Below are 17,610 nucleotides of genomic sequence, written 5' to 3'. Positions count from 1 at the left end.
GTGCTTCGAAACTATACGGTCATTGGATAAATGCTGCGATTATGTCCCGCCCTGGACGCTCAGCGTCTCTGGGGGTGAATGGAGGAGTGGGCTGGCCTGGACGCTGGCTTCTGCGTGATGATTGGAGGGTCTGTCGAAAGACTGCATCTCCTTTTGATTGACAGCGATTTTGTACTATAAAAAGTCGCCGAAGCTATTCAAGCTCAGTCCCATCGCGGATTTTGCAACTGTAGTTGAAAGAAAAACTGCTGCAACCTATTTCTTGGAATTTGCTTGGCGAAATTGCAAGCCAATTTTCATCACACATTTCATACAATTATACATCACATTCCTTGTTTCAGTTTAACCTAATTCCCACATTTCCTTCGGGTTTAAATATTTTTTCGTTAGATCGTTCGTTCATTCATTCATTCATTCATTCATACAGTAGGCTAGGCTAGTGTCGTAGGGGTGAACTAGCCAGTGAACTGAAAATGTATATGATGTAGGCCGAAAATGAGCTTCCCCTGTTTGAAAGACCAGCAGCTGCCACTGTTCAAAACCAAAGACGGCGCTATAGCCTTTTGATAGTTCAGCACCGCCGCTGAAATAACACAATCAATGGAGGGAAAGGAAAACATTCATTCTTGACAATAAGTAAGCAAGTATATTAGTTGCTGGTGAAGACGTGGTGCTGCTAGCTACCTGCTGCTGTGGTAGTGTTTCGTCTGTGGAGATGCTGATGATAGCTTCCTCTCTGGCTGGTCTAAAGTGTGTAATCTTTGGGTATTTTGCTCGAGCTTGTTCAGACAACAATATATTGCTGCGCTTTTGAGCACCGCTTGCATATTTTCTTTTACTTAGGCTATGTCTCTACCGTCATCTAGAAAAACGTAAAGATTAGCATTTTTGAAATGTTCGCGTTCAAGAGGCGTAATGGTGTAGTAGTGCACTTAAGATACGCAAAAGCCATTGTTGCCAGATTTAGGGATTTTGAGACTATTTAGCCCATGGAAGTGGATGAAGATCTGTTACGTTTCCTACATTACGGGATTCCTTTACCCGGTAGTTGAAACTTGGGACTCTCAATGAGCGGCCTCAAAGTTTTTTACTTTTTAAAATATATCTTTTTTTAGTCTGTTTTTTGCTATGCAGGGCGGGGCCTGGGGGCCCCCCCCGCCTCGCGGGGGCTGCGGAGGCACCCAGCCACCACTGGTCGTAATCAGTCCTTCACTATGTGTTATGGGCAACAACGACTCACCCTGTAAGAAATCGAAAGGACATAAGTACTCGTTCATTCAAATTTTGACCTATAATCCATGTTGAACATGCAAAAACTACAATCAAATCTGAGATTTACATTTACATTTAGTCATTTAGCAGACGCTCTTATCCAGAGCGACTTACAGTAAGTACAGGGACATTCCCCCGAGGCAAGTAGGGTGAAGTGCCTTGCCCAAGGACACAACGTCAGTTGGCTTGACAGGGAATCGAACTGGCAACCTTCGGATTACTAGCCCGATTCCCTCACCGCTCAGCCACCTGACTCCCTCAACGATTTCTCAACGAAAATCAGGTGAAAGAGACAAATTTAGCCGTTTAGCTCCATAGACTCCCATTTATTTTGCACTCGACCGCAATCACTCCCAACGGAACTCTGGTGGAACTGCAACAAAATTTGGTACAATGGGGGTTAATAGGGAGTGGGCAGACTCTCCTTAAACAGCATTTGCGGGCGTCGGGGAGCCAATAGGGGTTATGCGGAGTGCCCAGGAAACGAACCGGAAAACAGATGTAATCATTTCCACTGCTGTGCTAACCAAACGGCAAACCCAGCTAGTTCACACAATCAATAACATTATTATAATTATGAGCATTTTGGGCGTTTAAATTATTTCACTTTGAAGACCATGTATTTATCCAAACCGTTTAAGTACCAGATGCGGGAAAATCCGAACAGTGATTTTTACTGCGTATCTCAGTGTGAAATGTCCGGATGACCTGATGTCGTACCGCCTGGCTAAATGCAGAATTCCCATATATCTTGAAAGCTGCCCTCCTCGACCTTTTTGGTGTAAAATTGACTGACACAATTATTTACTTTGTGACATGACGCGAACGAGACGTGGTCGCCTACAGTAGCCTAAGACTATGCAGTCTAACGGGCGAGCCGTTCTCACTCAAATAAGACTATCACGACCCAAATCAAAATTCAGAGTCGACAGATCATTGGGGAATCGCTTTTTCTTCTAAAGGCTGCCATCCTCGACCTTTTTGGCGCAGAATTCACCGAGATATAAAATTGGAAACTGGAGGTATCTTGTGTAAAACAGCACCATGTCAGCATAGAGCGTACAGATCCGGAAGTGATGATGTCTGTTTTACCGAATACGGAAGTGTTTTCCGCATAACCCCTATAGGGTCCCTCTCCAGGCCCCTCTAAACCAGAACTCTCTCCTCAGGCCCCTCTCTCCTCAGGCCCCTCTTTTCATGTGTATCCGAGGTATTAGCGCCACCGCTGGTCGTGTGTTTAACATAGCGTAAATTAGCATTGCGGCTAGCGTTACGTATGGCGAACATTACGAACATTATCACAAAATATTGTTTTAAAATGATTAAATTAGCTGTCTAGAACCACATTTATATCATGAACGTACAAATCAAGGGGGAGAGAATTTTTAGGTTTCATTTAGCAGACTTTTGGATAGAGACGCTCTGATTTCAACTTCCAGTCGCAGGCAACGATTGTCGCAAACAACGTTATGGTACCATAAAAAAACATTGGATATCTATACTGCTAATCCAATGCTGCTTCATCAATCACCACCTCAATCATAAAGATGTGTAATAACAGTACTAAACATATATTCCATATTCCAAATGTGATCAATGTATTCATTTAACCCTTGTGTTATCTTCGGTTCATTCTGACCCATCAGTCATTGTGACCCACTGTCGTATTGCGACAACTTTACCGCATACAAAAACAAAGTGAAGCATTTTCTTTTAACCGTTGGGCTGTCTCAGTAGCTTGGCTCTACCCTCCTATGTACTTCCGCTCAATTTTGATTTTGCTTCTGTACTAGGTCTGGCCATTCAGTATGTAAGTCAGATTTTTCAGGTTGATTTTCAACCGGCCAATCAGCGAACAGAGGGAATGGCTGAGAACGATGACGTTGATGTTGTGCGCTAGTTTGTGTTGTAGTTCCGTAATGGCGGCGGAGAAAGATGCGAGCGAAGCCATTCGGTCCGTTTTGGCAACACTGCCGAATATCTATAAACTAAAGCCGGAGCAAGAACAAGTTTTGCTGAGTTTTGTTGGTGGCCATGATGTTGTGGCCCTCCTCCCCACGGGGTTCGGGAACAGTTTGATTTTCCAGCTACGGCAGCTAGCTCTGTTACAGTAGTGGTGAAGGAATTGGCGAACGCTAGCGATTGGTTATGGCAGATCAGAGTGGCTCTGGGCAGATCCAATAGTTTTAAACTTCAACAGTGTACCCGCCTACAAGGAAGTCAACGCTTGTCAATGGAGCGAGGCCAGACTCTGTACAAATGAAATGTACGAGAGTCTGGTTAGGACCAGGCTACTGTCTCAGACCCCCCACATTGCAAAGGTTAAAAGAAAATTATTTGTATATGTTTTTGTATTGGGGAAAAATTGGGTAAACACAACGATGGTTCATTATGAACCTTTGGGTCATGTGACCCGAAGGCAGCACAAGGGTTAAGAACAGATGAGCTTGACTCTAGACTGTTCTCACGAAATCCTTCGTTTTTAATAGTAGTGCACAAAACTCGATACGGCTCCAACACTATCTGTGACTCTACTTTGTGAAGCTGCACTTATCATCGACTTTACTATTCTAGACTGAAGACATCCTGGTGTGTTGTATTCATTGTTTGATTGCATCATTTCTTATCAATAAACTACAAAGATCTTGGTATGGCATTTAACCTTGTATTCATCTCCACCTAGATTTGACACACTTTACACTATCTACTGTATCACAACTGGATCCCCCTGTGATCCATATAATGTGGGTAAAGCAGAAAAGCATACGCTACAGCACCAAACATGCAGGAAGTTTGAATCTTTTATTCAAACAAAGAAACAAAGAAACACTTTGTGGTGATTGCCTGTCTGTCAAAAACAATAGCACAACTTTATTTGATCCTAAAAACAGCACACACAGGAATGTCTTCTGTGTCCCTGACTTGAAGTCCTCTTTAAATTAAAAAATAAATAAAAAATTGTCAAGCAATTCTTGTCTTTCTTCATCACAGGTCATTTTTTTGCTGGAGTTGCTCTTTTTGTTCTTGTCCCATATTTAGAAAGGGAGGCTCATTTACCTCCCCTTTCAGCCGGTGGAGGTTTTTCAGTATCCACTCTGCTCCCAGGAGTGTGCTGATGCCATAGTCTACAAGACAAAAACTGTTTAAGTCTCTTATAGTGATCCATAGACACCACTGTACAGTTTTAAACCTATGTTCTTTTTCTATATTAATATCATTTAACACTTTATCCTATGGGGGGGCATGGTCAACTTGAACCTGATTTGTGTTACCACTGACACGTTTTTCACTGCAGGTGCTAGACACAGTAAGACAGTACTGGTTAAGAGAAGCATACCAATTCTGTGGGACACATTACCAGCTTCCCTCATTTTCTCCAGTTCAGGAGGTATTATGTCAGGCTGTTCCCTCCCTTTAAAAACATGAAGTAATTTTAGAATTGCTTAAAACCCCCAAAACAATACCTGAAGCTTCTCCATTTGTTAAATTTCTTTACCTACCCTCACACAACATACACATGTATAGAGGCCAATTATTGAGACCAGAAAATATTCAACACACCTTAGAATTTCTTGTTGATCTACTCTTAATGTAATGCAGAACAATGTCTCACTTGGCTTCCAACATCGCCTCTTCATGGCGCTTTTCAGTAACCTGCCTTTTATTCTCTTAGTGTGAGTTGACTGTGGATGTGCCTAAAGAAAAGAGAATCTGTTACGATCACAGCTATGCCACAAGAAGTATGCACAAACTGAAAAAGATGAATTTTAAAGCTCATTGTGTCTTGGTTTTAAGAAATTCTAAAATTACGTCAAATCTAGGTGGAGATGAATACAAGGTTAAATGCCATACCAAGTTCTTTGTAGTTTATTGATAAGAAATGATACAATCAAACAATGAATACAACACACCAGGATGTCTTCAGTCTAGAATAGTAAAACAGTCGATGATACAAGTGCAGCTTCACAAAGTAAAGAGTCACAGATAGTGTTGGAGCCGTATCTAGAGTTTTGTGCACTACTATTAAAAACGAAGGATTTCGTGAGAACAGTCTTGACAGAAGTCAAGCTCATCTGTTCTTAAATGAATACATTGATCACATTTGGAATATGGAATATATGTGTAGTACTGTTATTACACATCTTTATGATTGAGGTGGTGATTGATGAAGCAGCATTGGATTAGCAGTATAGATAATATCCAATTTTTTTTATGGTACCATAACATTGTTTGCGACTATTGGCCTACTGTGTTTGGATCAGTCATACAATCGTTGAATGCGACTGGAAGTTGAAATCTGAATCTCTATCCAAAAGTCTGCTAAATGAAACATAACAATTCTTCCCCTTTTATTTGTATGTTTATGATATAAATGTGGTTCTAGCCAGCTCATTTAATCATTTAAACAAGAATATTTTGTGATAATGTTCGTAATGTTCGCCATACGTAACGCTAGCCGCAATGCTAATTTCCGCTATGTTAAACACTATTGACCTATTCCAAAAACCGAAGTTCAATGTAAGTTAGCCTATTAATATAAATAGCCTAGAGTATCCTCCGACCAGCTGTGGCGCTAATACCTCGGATACACATGAAAAGAGGGGCCTGAGGAGAGAGTTCCGGCTTCAGGGGCCTGAGGAGGGAGCGCTGCACTTGGACCCTTCTCATTGGCTTACGTATATAAATGCAATACATCGTCCGACCAGCGGTGGCGCTAATACCTCGGATACACGTGAAAAGAGGGGCCTGAGGAGAGAGTTCCGGTTTAGAGGGGCCTGGAGAGGGAGCGCTGCAATTGGACCCTTCTCCAGGGAGCCGCTATTGAAATGCGGGAGACTCCCGGGAGACTTGGGATGTCTGGAAATGCATGGGGTTGCCTTAATTTATTTAGAGAGTGAATAAACTCGTGAAACATAAGTATTGTACTGTAATCCATTGATTTCAACAATGTAACTGTATTCTAAATACCAACTATTTAAATTGTAACTGTAACGGAATAGTTACTCATTTGTATTATGAATACGTAACGCCGGTACATGTATTCCGTTACTCCCCAACGCTGAGTATAGATAAGATGGTGATAACTTGTATCATATCTGCAGTTTAAGACATTGATGTTTAAGACAAAGTGCTCTTCGATATCAAGACTGAAGCTTTGTTTTCTTCATCTCCATGTCCACTTTTCCAATTTCTCCCTGCTTGCTTCCATATTCATTCTGTGTTCTACACTGATTCTCTCCCTCCTCAATAATTTTGTATCCTTTGAACCTTTGATCTCAGTAGAGGACACTAATCCTCTCACTTTGCTGATTTTGAGAGGATTCTCTGATAGGCTGTCAAAGTACAGGACGGTGGAGCATCTACGTGGTGCAGCAATGCGGTTGGTGCAGTTCCAGTTCAGCAATGATGACGGTGGAGTCAGGGTGGGCGTGGAGCAGAGGGAAGGGCTTGGTGTGGTGGACCTCAAGGCCTTCGATGCCTCCATGCCTTCCACCATGATAGAGTTTCTAGAGATGGGCCATAAGGGCATGGAGTGTGCTCAGAGGTACATAGTATACTTCTGAGAGATCCTCATCACCATGCCCTCATCCCCACCCTTCCAAGTCCATGTTTTTGTCTGCCTATTTGTCTGCCTATTCAGTCAGAAAAGATTATATTAAGACACATAGTAGTGAAGTCATTACCTTAGATCCAGTCTATCCAACCTACCTTTCTCCCCACCTAGGGCCCTGTCCTCAGGCCAGTGTATAGTGGCTAGGTCGGAGGTGAGGCTGCTACCCCCGGTCTTGACCCCACAGAAGGTGGTGTGCGTGGGCATGAACTACCGGGACCATTGCCTGGAGCAGAATGCCCCCATCCCCAAGGAGCCAATAATCTTCAGCAAATTCTCCAGCTGCATCACCGGCCCCTACGACAACATCACACTGCCGGATGAGAGCCAGGTGAAGGAGGGAAGAAAGGAGAGAGATAGATGGGTAGAAAAATTGGAGGAAGAGGAAAGGAGAGCAAGAAAGAGGATTAAGACATGTAATTACTTCACGGTTAAGTGTTAGAGTGAGCTACTCTGGCAGGTGTAGTAGGTGCATGTGTAGTAGAAACAAGAGATTGGAATAAGCATACATTTGTATCAGGCGTGGCTTTCCCCAGATTTGGGCTCACAGAGTAGCAGGGACCAGGAGGGAGCTCAATACTTTTCTTCTGCATTTCTGATTGAAGGAGGTGGACTGGGAGGTGGAGCTAGCCTTTGTGATTGGACGGAGAGGGAAACACATCAAGGTGAGTCTGATACCTGATGCAGATCGTCACTGCATTGAAGTTCGCAAAACTGAGATATGGTCATTGACGTATTTAACTTCGGACTTGTCCGGTCTTGCGCAGAACAGTGGATCGCCAATAAATCTCCAAAATGTCATGTGTGTATGATTTACCGTCTCACGAGAATTTGCGAAAACATTTCTGAATATAATTTTTTTAAATAAAAAACACATTGCTTAAACCCCTCAATATAACATTTGAAAAATAAAGAGAAAAACAAGCTATGCAAAAAGTGCATTTGCACAGAGGCCTAAAGGGCAAGTGCTTGAGAAACACCTGGGCCAAATGTATCAAACTCTGTATAAATTCATCTGTAAAAGTATGCATACGGACAAAACAGGAAAGCTCTGTATGCAACGTTTTTCTCAGATTTATGAACACATTTGTCTTCATAGATTCCACTTAACTTGTGATTGTGTACATGTGAACAAGCTCATTGTCCACACCCTGTCAACTCCCATATTTTAACTTACATGGTTGCTGAAACAGCCATATTTTGTCAGGTTTCTCACTCAACTTCTCAATTAACCCATTGTGAACAATGAATGATTCTAAGAAATGGCAAAGGCAAAAAAAATGATTAACTTTTCTGAATGTGAAATGGAGATCTTAATTTGCAAAATAGGATGAGCATCTTGTTTGGTGGCCTTAGGCTAGCAGTTATTTGAACGTTGGAGTAAATAAAAATAAATAAAACAATTACAAAAGAGAATGAATAAACTCATTGTGCCCTTATCGTAACATGTGCAGTCGATAGCACTGATTACATTTGGGAAACGGTTTTCTCTGCAAATTACGCTTTAATGTTGGCCTGTTAAAACGTGGTGCAAGGGAATCTAATGTACCTTGGGGACAGGCGGATCATGTCTAGGTTTGGGTATCGTTTGGATTTATACGATTCTGATGCCGAACCGGTACTTTTAAAACTATTCAGGTTCCTAAACGATTTCTAAACCGATTCTTGAAAAACGGAAAAATTAAAGTAATCAAAAAAAGGCTCTTTTATAGTTTTTTCTAAATGGAAAATTATTTAAATGTAACAATATATTAATGGTTTAAAGTAGCCTACTTAAATATAGGCCTATAATAAGTAAACCTAAGTCACCTAACACACAACTACAATAAATAACAGTTACACTATTAACAAGTAACAACAAAATAAATGTTGAGTTGGTATGCTAACTAAACCAGCTTCAAATTTTAGCAGTTCTTTTGCTGAAAAATTACCATATTTGCCTTCTCTGGCAAGATATGACAGATACTGACTTATGGCATGTCCTGCACAGGAGAACTCTCTCAGATGGTGTCGAAGAGGCCTGTACAAACAGGTATGAGGCTGAAAGGGCAGACAAATTGGGGAGGCCCTCCCTGGTCCCGGGACCAGGGACTGATGTCCGCAAGCTGTCGAACACGGTGCATCCCTCTGCTTTAAGAAGTATTCTGTGTGTCGCCGCATGTTTCAATAAATTTGACGTGCTTCCCCCTTTGCACGTAATAGTTTAGAAACTATTGCATTTTGCGATGTCGGAATCCTTGGCTGTGAAATAAAGCCACACTCTCGACCGCTTCGCTTTAGGCATTTTAAATGCACTAAAAGCTAGCTAACGATAGACTAGCAGAGCTAGTGTAGCCTAATATGTTTACTAGCTAACGGTAGACTACAGAGAAAGTGTGATATTTTACGTCGGTTTCGGAGCGACAGAGGGTCGACACATTAAGTGGAACCGAAATGAGGAAGCGAAATGTGCATTCTAATCCGGTCCGATTATTACAGGTTGCGTAGGAACTGGTTCCATAGTGGATCCGGGTTTCGGTACCCAACCCTAATCATGTCATCCCACACAGGGCTTGAAATTGCGACCATTTTTGTTGCATATGCTACCGAAATTGTGTCTGTGCGACCTCAAAATATTGTAATGAACCAGAACCGCCCAAAAGGAGGGGGAACCAATTACCAGGTTGTTGTGGATAACGCTGCCACCACCTTTGTATAGCCGGTATGGTCTGGGTCAGAGGTCGGCACACACACACTACTATATATATATTTTAAATATTATAAGCTCTTTTATTGGTTCATTTACAGGACATTGGCATAATTCATAATCAGCGCAAGAAATCAGCAGAACACTTCCCAAGCCAACAACGAACCCAGCCGTCACTAAATGGCAGGACTAAGCTTTAAAATAATACTGCACGCCAACTCAAAATGACTGCACACTTTGCACCCCAAAAACAACCGGCCTGCCACACTAGCCTGACACACAGTGATAGCTCACAACAAGATTGGGGGTTCTTCCCGGGTGACATGGCTCACACAACCCAAACTAGGTTAACCATGCAAGACGCTCCCCCGCCTGACATTAGGGCTGTATAATGGTTTGGCATGTAATGGTCACTAGATGGCGCTTCTTGCACAGAGTTGAAGGCAAGGTCGGAAAATGAACGTGCCTTCTTCAATTGCCATTCATTTCCGTGTTGTTAGTCGGTGATTATTTCATTAGAACGTTTGATGTCTAGCCCTTCAATCATTCAGCAAAATGTAATTTATTATAAAGGTTGTTACACAAGTTGGGGGTTGGACTGCAGTTGGTCTATAAATGCGTAGCCCGACATCAACATTCTATATTGTTGGCTGACAATGATCACTTTGTTGTGTCCAGTCAAAAGTATTGTAGCGACCCGACAAAGGGAGTTCTGTGTTCGCGGTTCGGCCTTTCAGTAGCATATATTTACAAACAGGGACATCATAAACATTCAAGGGTCTGATAGATCCAGTTATTCTGGCAAAACAGTTATTGTTCTTTATTTATTGACAGGGCTAGTATTGCAAAAATGAGAGAAGTGTAGGTTGATTAGTTTGGAACTTCTAAGCTAGAAGCTACAATCTCTGCTTGCTCTCCCGTTTATGCTGCTCTCACATGTTTTCTCCCTGAACAATAAATTGGACTGTGGCTTGTTTGTTTACATCAACATGAAATGGTGCAAAAGCTCTATGCTAGTTTCTAATTAGGCTACTGCTCATCGCTGATGGAGCTTGTGGCTATCGTGTTCACACTTTTAGTTCTGTTCTCTTGGTCAGGACCCAAAAATAAAATGATAGCAAACCAGGACTAAATGTAGGCTAACAGAGCAATTGCATCAAAGTTTGTTTTCATCAAACCAAACCTGCGAAGTATGAACACACCCTTAGATGCAGACTATTTAATTTACCACTGGAGTTTACAACTGTCCTCTAGGGGTGGAACAATACATGTCATAATACGGGCGTCACGGTTCGGTGCATGAAATTACACGGAGAATACATGGTATAAAAATAAATAAAACTTGCGTGCAAATTAATGTAATGCGAAACTACTGTTAGATACTCGTGTTCTTTCGGGACATCTAATCTGTAGCTCTGAAGCTCTGATTGGCGTCGCCGTGAGTCAGAGATAGGCTAGCTAGCAGCACTAAGGACGAGTATGGCGAGCGGTGGCGACCCACGAGAGATAGAGGACCCGCCGGCCGTTTTAAGATTGCAAGTTTGGGAAAACTTTGGTTTCCCATTCAGTTACAGTAGTACAGGCGAGAGAGTGGTGGATAACACGAGCACTGTGTGTCGGCGTGGTTCAGAAGTTATGGGCAGTGACGTGCAGTCTGGGTAGGCAAGGTAGGCACTGCCTACCCTGCCAAAATTCAAATGTAATTTTTTTTATTAAATCATTTCATTTAGTAAACTTGTATTTGTATTTTTACTGTTTATTCTTGTGATTTATATATGCAATGTGTGTGTTATTGCAATTGTTTAGACGTTACGATGACGAATGTAGCAGTTACGCGAAATCAAATACCAAAAAAATTGTAGAATAAGCAGTGCTTTTACTGTCCGTTCACTGCGGATGACAAGCGAAAAACTCACTTGCGCACTTCGATCCTGTATTCTTCAACATGTACATCTAACATGCTAAGCATATAACGCATCTGGCGTGTGCTAAATAGGGAGTCAGGTGGCTGAGCGGTGAGGGAATCGGGCTAGTAATCTGAAGGTTGCCAGTTCGATTCCCGGCCGTGCAAAATGACGTTGTGTCCTTGGGCAAGGCACTTCACCCTACTTGCCTCGGGGAGAATGTCCCTGTACTTACTGTAAGTCGCTCTGGATAAGACTGCATCTGACACAAGAAACAGAGGGGGAGGGGTGGAGCCTGTTAAGAAAATGTGATTGGGCCAGCCGAGTGTCAGTATGGAAAATGAACCGATGAGCCACTGTCCCTGTTTTATGGGCCGGTCGTTGGCCAATTTTAAGTTTATTTAAAAAAATATATACAGTACTGTGCATAAGTCTTGGGCACCCAAGATTTTTTACACAAATAATGTCTTATACTGTATTTCTTCAATTAAATGCTACAGCTTTTCTTGAATTACATGTTTCGATGAGGGCGGTGTGTACACAAGGGCAGCTTTTATTATTAATATTTAATTTGTAATTAAGAACAAAACAGGAATTGCGCAAAGCAGTTTATTAATTAGTAGGCAACATCTCTGGTGTCTCGTCGGTGAGGAGGCAGATGAGGATACTAATAGTGATGCAGAAAGTTTTGTACCGTACCTATTTGTAGTAAAAATAAATTAGAATTATAGTAAATCAAAATTTAATGTTGCTGCATTTTTTCGTTTAAGTGTATCAGATTTGAATGCAACTGGCCCCCACCTCGGCTACTTAAACCACATCTCTGTTATGCTAATCCCCGAATACAGACTGCTCGTCAGACGTTCCAAACTGGGTTTGAAGCAAATGGCTCCTCCCTGAGTCACCACCTTACCGCGGTGGAGGGGTTTGCATGTCCTAGTGATCCTGGAAGCTATGTTGTCGGGGGCTTTATGCCCCTGGTAGGGTCACCCAAGTTAAACAGGTTCCAGGCGAAGGACCAGACAAAGCGTGGCTCATAAACCTACCATGAAGAAAACAAACAATGGTTCTCAGTTGCCCCTGTCACCGGGGCCCCCCCCTGGAGCCAGGCCCGGGGGTGGGGCTCAATGGCGAGCGCCTGGTTGCCGGGCCTTTTCCCATGGGGCCCGGCCGGGTACAGCCCGAAGAGACAACGTGGGACACCCTTCCAGTGGGCTCACCATCCGCAGGAGGGGTCATGGGGGTCGGGTGCAGTGTGAGACGGGCGGCGGCCGAAGGTGGGGGCCTTGGCGGTCGGATCCTCGGCTGCAGAAGCTAGCTCTAGGGACGTGGAACGTCACCTCGCTGGCGGGAAAGGAGCCAGAGCTGGTGCGCGAGGTAGAGAAGTTCCGGCTAGATATAGTCGGCCTCGCCTCAACGCACAGCATCGGCTCCGGAACCAGTCTCCTTGAGAGGGGCTGGACTCTCTTCCACTCTGGAGTTGCCCTCGGTGAGAGGCGTCGAGCTGGGGTGGGAATACTTGTTTCCCCTCGGTTCGGCGCCTGTACGTTGGGGTTCACCCCGGTGGACGAGAGGGTAGCCTCCCTCCGCCTTCGGGTGGGGGGACGGGTCCTCACTGTTGTTTGTGCTTACGCACCAAACGGCAGCGCAGAGTACCCACCCTTTTTGGAGTCTCTGGGAGGGGTGCTGGAAAGCGCTCCTCCCGGAGATGCCCTCGTCCTCCTGGGGGACTTCAATGCTCATGTGGGCAATGACAGTGAGACCTGGAGGGGCATGATTGGGAGGAACGGCCCCCCCGATCTGAACCCGAGCGGTGTTTTGTTGTTGGACTTCTGTGCTAGACCAGGCTTGTCCATAACGAACACCATGTTCAAGCATAAGGGTGTCCATATGTGCACTTGGCACCAGGACACCCGAGGTCTCAGTTCGATGATAGACTTTGTAATCGTGTCGTCGGATCTGAGGCCGAATGTCTTGGACACTCGGGTGAGGAGAGGGGCGGAGCTGTCAACTGGTCACCACCTGGTGGGGAGTTGGCTACGATGGTGGGGGAAGACGCCGGTCAGGCCTGGCAGGCCCAAACGTCATGTGAGGGTCTGCTGGGAACGGCTGGCAGAATCCCCTGTCAGAAGGAGCTTCAACTCCCACCTCCGGGAGAGCTTCGATCATGTCTCGGGGGGGGCCGGGAACATTGAGTCCGAATGGGCCATGTTCCGGGCCTCCATTGTTGAGGCGGCTGACCGGAGCTGCGGACGCAAGGCGGTCGGTGCATGTTGCGGCGGTAACCCTCGGACCCGGTGGTGGACGCCGGAGGTGAGGGAAGCCGTCAAGCTGAAGAAGGAGGCCTATCGGACTTTATTGGCTGGTAGGACTCCAGAGGCAGCTGATGTGTACCGGCAGGCCAAGCGGAATGCGGCTTTGGCGGTTGCGGAGGTTAAAACCCGGGCGTGGGAGGAGTTCGGCGAGGCCGTGGAGAATGACTTCCGAACGGCTTCGAAAAGATTTTGGACCACCATCCAGGCGACTCAGGAGGGGGAAGCAGTGCACTGTCAACGCTGTATATGGTGGGGATGGTGCGCTGCTGACCTCAATGGGGGACGTCTTGGACCGGTGGAAGGAATACTTTGAAGACCTCCTTAATCCCACCAACACGCTTTCCGACGTGGAGGCAGAGTCTGGGGACATTGGGGGGGGCCCTTCTATCTCTGGGGCTGAGGTCGCCGAGGTGGTTGAAAAGCTCCGCGGTGGCAGGGCCCCTGGGGTGGATGAGGTCCGCCCGGAGTTCCTTAAGGCTCTATATGTTGTAGGGCTGTCTTGGTTGACACGACTCTGCAACATCGCGTGGACATCGGGGACAGTGCCTCTGGACTGGCAGACCGGGGTGGTGGTTCCCCTCTTTAAAAAGGGGGACCGGAGGGTGTGCTCCAACTTTAGGGGGATCACACTCCTCAGCCTCCCTGGGAAAGTCTATTCAGGGGTTCTGGAGAGGAGGGTCCGTCGGATTGTCGAACCTGGGATTCAGGAGGAGCAAAGTGGTTTTCGTCCTGGCCGTGAAACTGTGGACCAGCTTTACACCCTCGGCAGGGTCCTGGAGGGTGCATGGGAGTTCGCCCAACCAGTCTACACGTTTTGTGGATTTGGAAAAGGCGTTCGACCGTGTCCCTCGGGGGCTCATGTGGGGGGTGCTCCGGGAGTACGGGGTACCGGATTCCCTGATCGGGGCTGTCCGGTCCCTGTACGACCGGTGCCAGAGTTTGGTCCGCATTGCCGGCAGTAAGTCGAACCTGTTCCCGGTGAGGGTTGTACTCCGCCAGGGCTGCCCTTTGTCACCGATTCTGTTCATAACTTATATGGACAGAATTTCTAGGCGCAGCCAGGGCGTTGAGGGGTTCCGGTTTGGTGACCTCAGGATCGGATCGCTGCTTTTTGCGGATGATGTGGTCCTGATGGCTTCATCGGGCCGTGACCTTCAGCTCTCACTGGAGAGGTTCGCAACCGAATCGCGAATACAAGCGGCCGAAATGAGTTTTCTACACAGGGTGTCCGGGCTCTCCCTTAGAGATAGGGTGAGAAGCTCGGTCTTCCGGGAGGGGCTCAGAGTAGAACCGCTGCTCCTCCGCGTCGAGAGGGGCCAGTTGAGGTGGCTCAGGCATCTGATAAGGATGCCTCCTGGACGCCCCTGGTAACCCTTCCTTTTACAGTCCCTTAAGTACTAGGTATTTACATAGAAAGTAAAGGGTATGTGATGTGTTTTATTGGGTATTACCGATTGGTACCAAGGTGGTAAATACCTAGATAATTCGAAGTATTTACCCATTAACTAAATACCAATGTGCTGGTCATTACTGGGTATGTTTTCTGTTTTATTGGGTATTACCGATTGGTACCAAGGTGGTAAATACCTAGATAATTCAAAGTATTTACCCATCAACTTAATACTAACGTGCTGGTCATTACTGGGTATGTTTTCTGTATTATTGGGTGTACCGATTGGTACCAAGGTGGTAAATACCTAGATAATTCGTAGTATTTACCCATTAACTAAATACTAACGTTCTGGTTATTACTGGGTAATTTTCACAGATCCTAATTAGGTAAAGACAGAAGACAAAACTTAGTATTTACCTGGAAACTTATAAATATTACTATTTAAATACCGCTGGTAGTAAGTTGGTAACTACGGGAGATATGGTAAATTATAATGTGTTATTGGGTAAATACCATTGCTACTAAGTAGGTAAAGACGGCCAAGCTCCAGCAGAATTACGAACAAAATACTCTACTATTACTCTGCAGTTACCTAAGGTTTATGTCGGTAACAGTCCACGTCTAATGAGAAGGTAATATAAGATAGTACTTTACAATAAAATACCTTTTCAGATACATTTATCGATGATGGCCTCATTTACTTGGCTGGTAGGCCTATACCTACCTCCGCGGGAAGAGTTTTCCTCTACTGTCATGGTAAATCTTCTTGGATACTGGGTATGTTCTTGTGCATGTTTGGACTATTTACTCAGTAAGTAATCTGAAACTGGACTGTAAAAGGAAGCCGTGTTTGTTTCCATGGTGTTACCAGGCTCTTACCATACCCTTTTTACCCAATAAAATCACATACCCTTTACTTTCTATGTAAATACCTAGTACTTAAGGGACTGTAAAAGGAAGAGTTACCAATTAGTGGATACTCTGAAACTAGTTTGAGATCATAGGTCACATGACCATGGATCAATTAAATTACAATGTTTGAAACATTCATGTAAAATCACCTGATATGAAAATTGACAAAAATACAAACCCCTACTCGCTTTTAACCATTTATTGAAACTGAACAACTGGAAATAAATAAGAAAATAAATCAACATCAGCAGATGACATAAGTTTGGTTCCCTTTATATCTGCAACCAACTCAAAGTTCCTTTCAAGATGTTTCACAAGTAGCTTTGCACATCTTTAGTGTGTTCGGTTTACATTCCTGGCAGATTTCATACGATTTGTTCCCTTTGGGCCAACATACCAACTAAATATAAGAAATAGGTTAGTCAGACAGGTTCTGTCTGTTTGAGCTACATTTACATTTAGTCATTTAGCAGACGCTCTTATCCAGAGCGACTTACAGTAAGTACAGGGACATTCCCCCGAGGCAAGTAGGGTGAAGTGCCTTGTCCAAGGACACAACGTCATTTTTGTATGGCCGGGAATTGAACTGGCAACCTTCTGATTACTAGCCCGATTCCCTAACCGCTCAGCCACCTCACACCTGAGCTAGTAAAGAATAGACCTTTCAGGCTGTGTCTGGTAAGTGGGGTATCCCATCCCCCCTCCTAAAGACCGCATCGCAAATCAATAGATTTGGTGTCAAGTCAAGTTACCTACAACATAGTCAACTCGAGTTCACGTCAACATTCCAAGCACGTCTTTGGTGCATTCTTACTGCATTTTCCACAGACAAGTCACTTACATGTCTGGCAGAGCTCAGTTTTGTTCCCTGAACTTCTGCTGCTGACTTGACCCCTTCTCCTTTTCGCAGACGGGGAAGGAGTTTCAGGCAAAAGTCGCTTATGTGCCTCCACTGCCATTTTCTGCTGCTCACACAGCTCCTTCACCAGCTCAAGGATGAATTTCCATCTGCTTATTGTTACGTTCATGCACTCTTTGTGCAAAACATGGGCATTTATGGCAGGCAGGTCTCAGATGTTGTACAATACAGCTACCGGACAACGGCGGCTGCCTCTCTTTATCGAATATAGCCATGCCATCTGGTCCATAACATCCACGCCATATTTAGTGCTGTTGTAGTGGGAAATTGTATTGGGTAGTTTCTTTGCACCATTATCAGTAGAAACTGTATGATGCATTATGCTCAGGATGCATACATTTTTCTTTATTTTAGCCTGGTAAATCGTGACTGAGACTTTTCCAGCTCTCAACACCTTAGTGGAAAATCTTTCAGGCTGTGCCTGTGTACAAGGGGGCATCTCTCGTCTTTTTGTATTCATTGTACCAACAATAGAGGTTTTATTTGCCAGAAGGTTGTTTGCGAGTGCCAACAAGGTGAAGAAATTGTCTGCCGTCATATTTCTTCTTTTCCCCAGGAAAGGCTCCACCAGACACATAACAATATTAGCCGGGTTTCC

General features: G+C 44.6%; 1 protein-coding gene across 3 annotated transcripts in view; it reads left to right on the top strand.

Annotated features, from left to right (window-relative positions):
• The window catches only part of fahd2a (fumarylacetoacetate hydrolase domain containing 2A), a 59,272-nt gene that overhangs the window by 2,655 nt on the left and 39,007 nt on the right, over positions 1–17,610 (top strand). For 2 of the 3 annotated variants that reach the window (XR_009928511.1, XM_062451367.1), the window contains exons 1-3: positions 6,426–6,817; positions 6,998–7,214; positions 7,489–7,548. Coding sequence is in view for 2 of the 3 variants with exons in the window: in XM_062451367.1 (XP_062307351.1) it covers positions 6,648–6,817; positions 6,998–7,214; positions 7,489–7,548 (447 nt within the window). In the remaining variant the exon portion in view is untranslated. Of the gene's footprint in view, positions 1–6,425; positions 6,818–6,997; positions 7,215–7,488; positions 7,549–17,610 lie in introns of those variants that run through there. The other variant, XM_062451368.1, reaches the window with a different exon arrangement.

Source organism: Osmerus eperlanus, chromosome 25 (genome assembly GCF_963692335.1).
Source record: "Osmerus eperlanus chromosome 25, fOsmEpe2.1, whole genome shotgun sequence".
Lineage (NCBI taxonomy): Eukaryota > Metazoa > Chordata > Actinopteri > Osmeriformes > Osmeridae > Osmerus > Osmerus eperlanus.
Note: the sequence above shows the minus strand (reverse complement) of the source record. Positions and strands in the feature narration are given on the sequence as shown.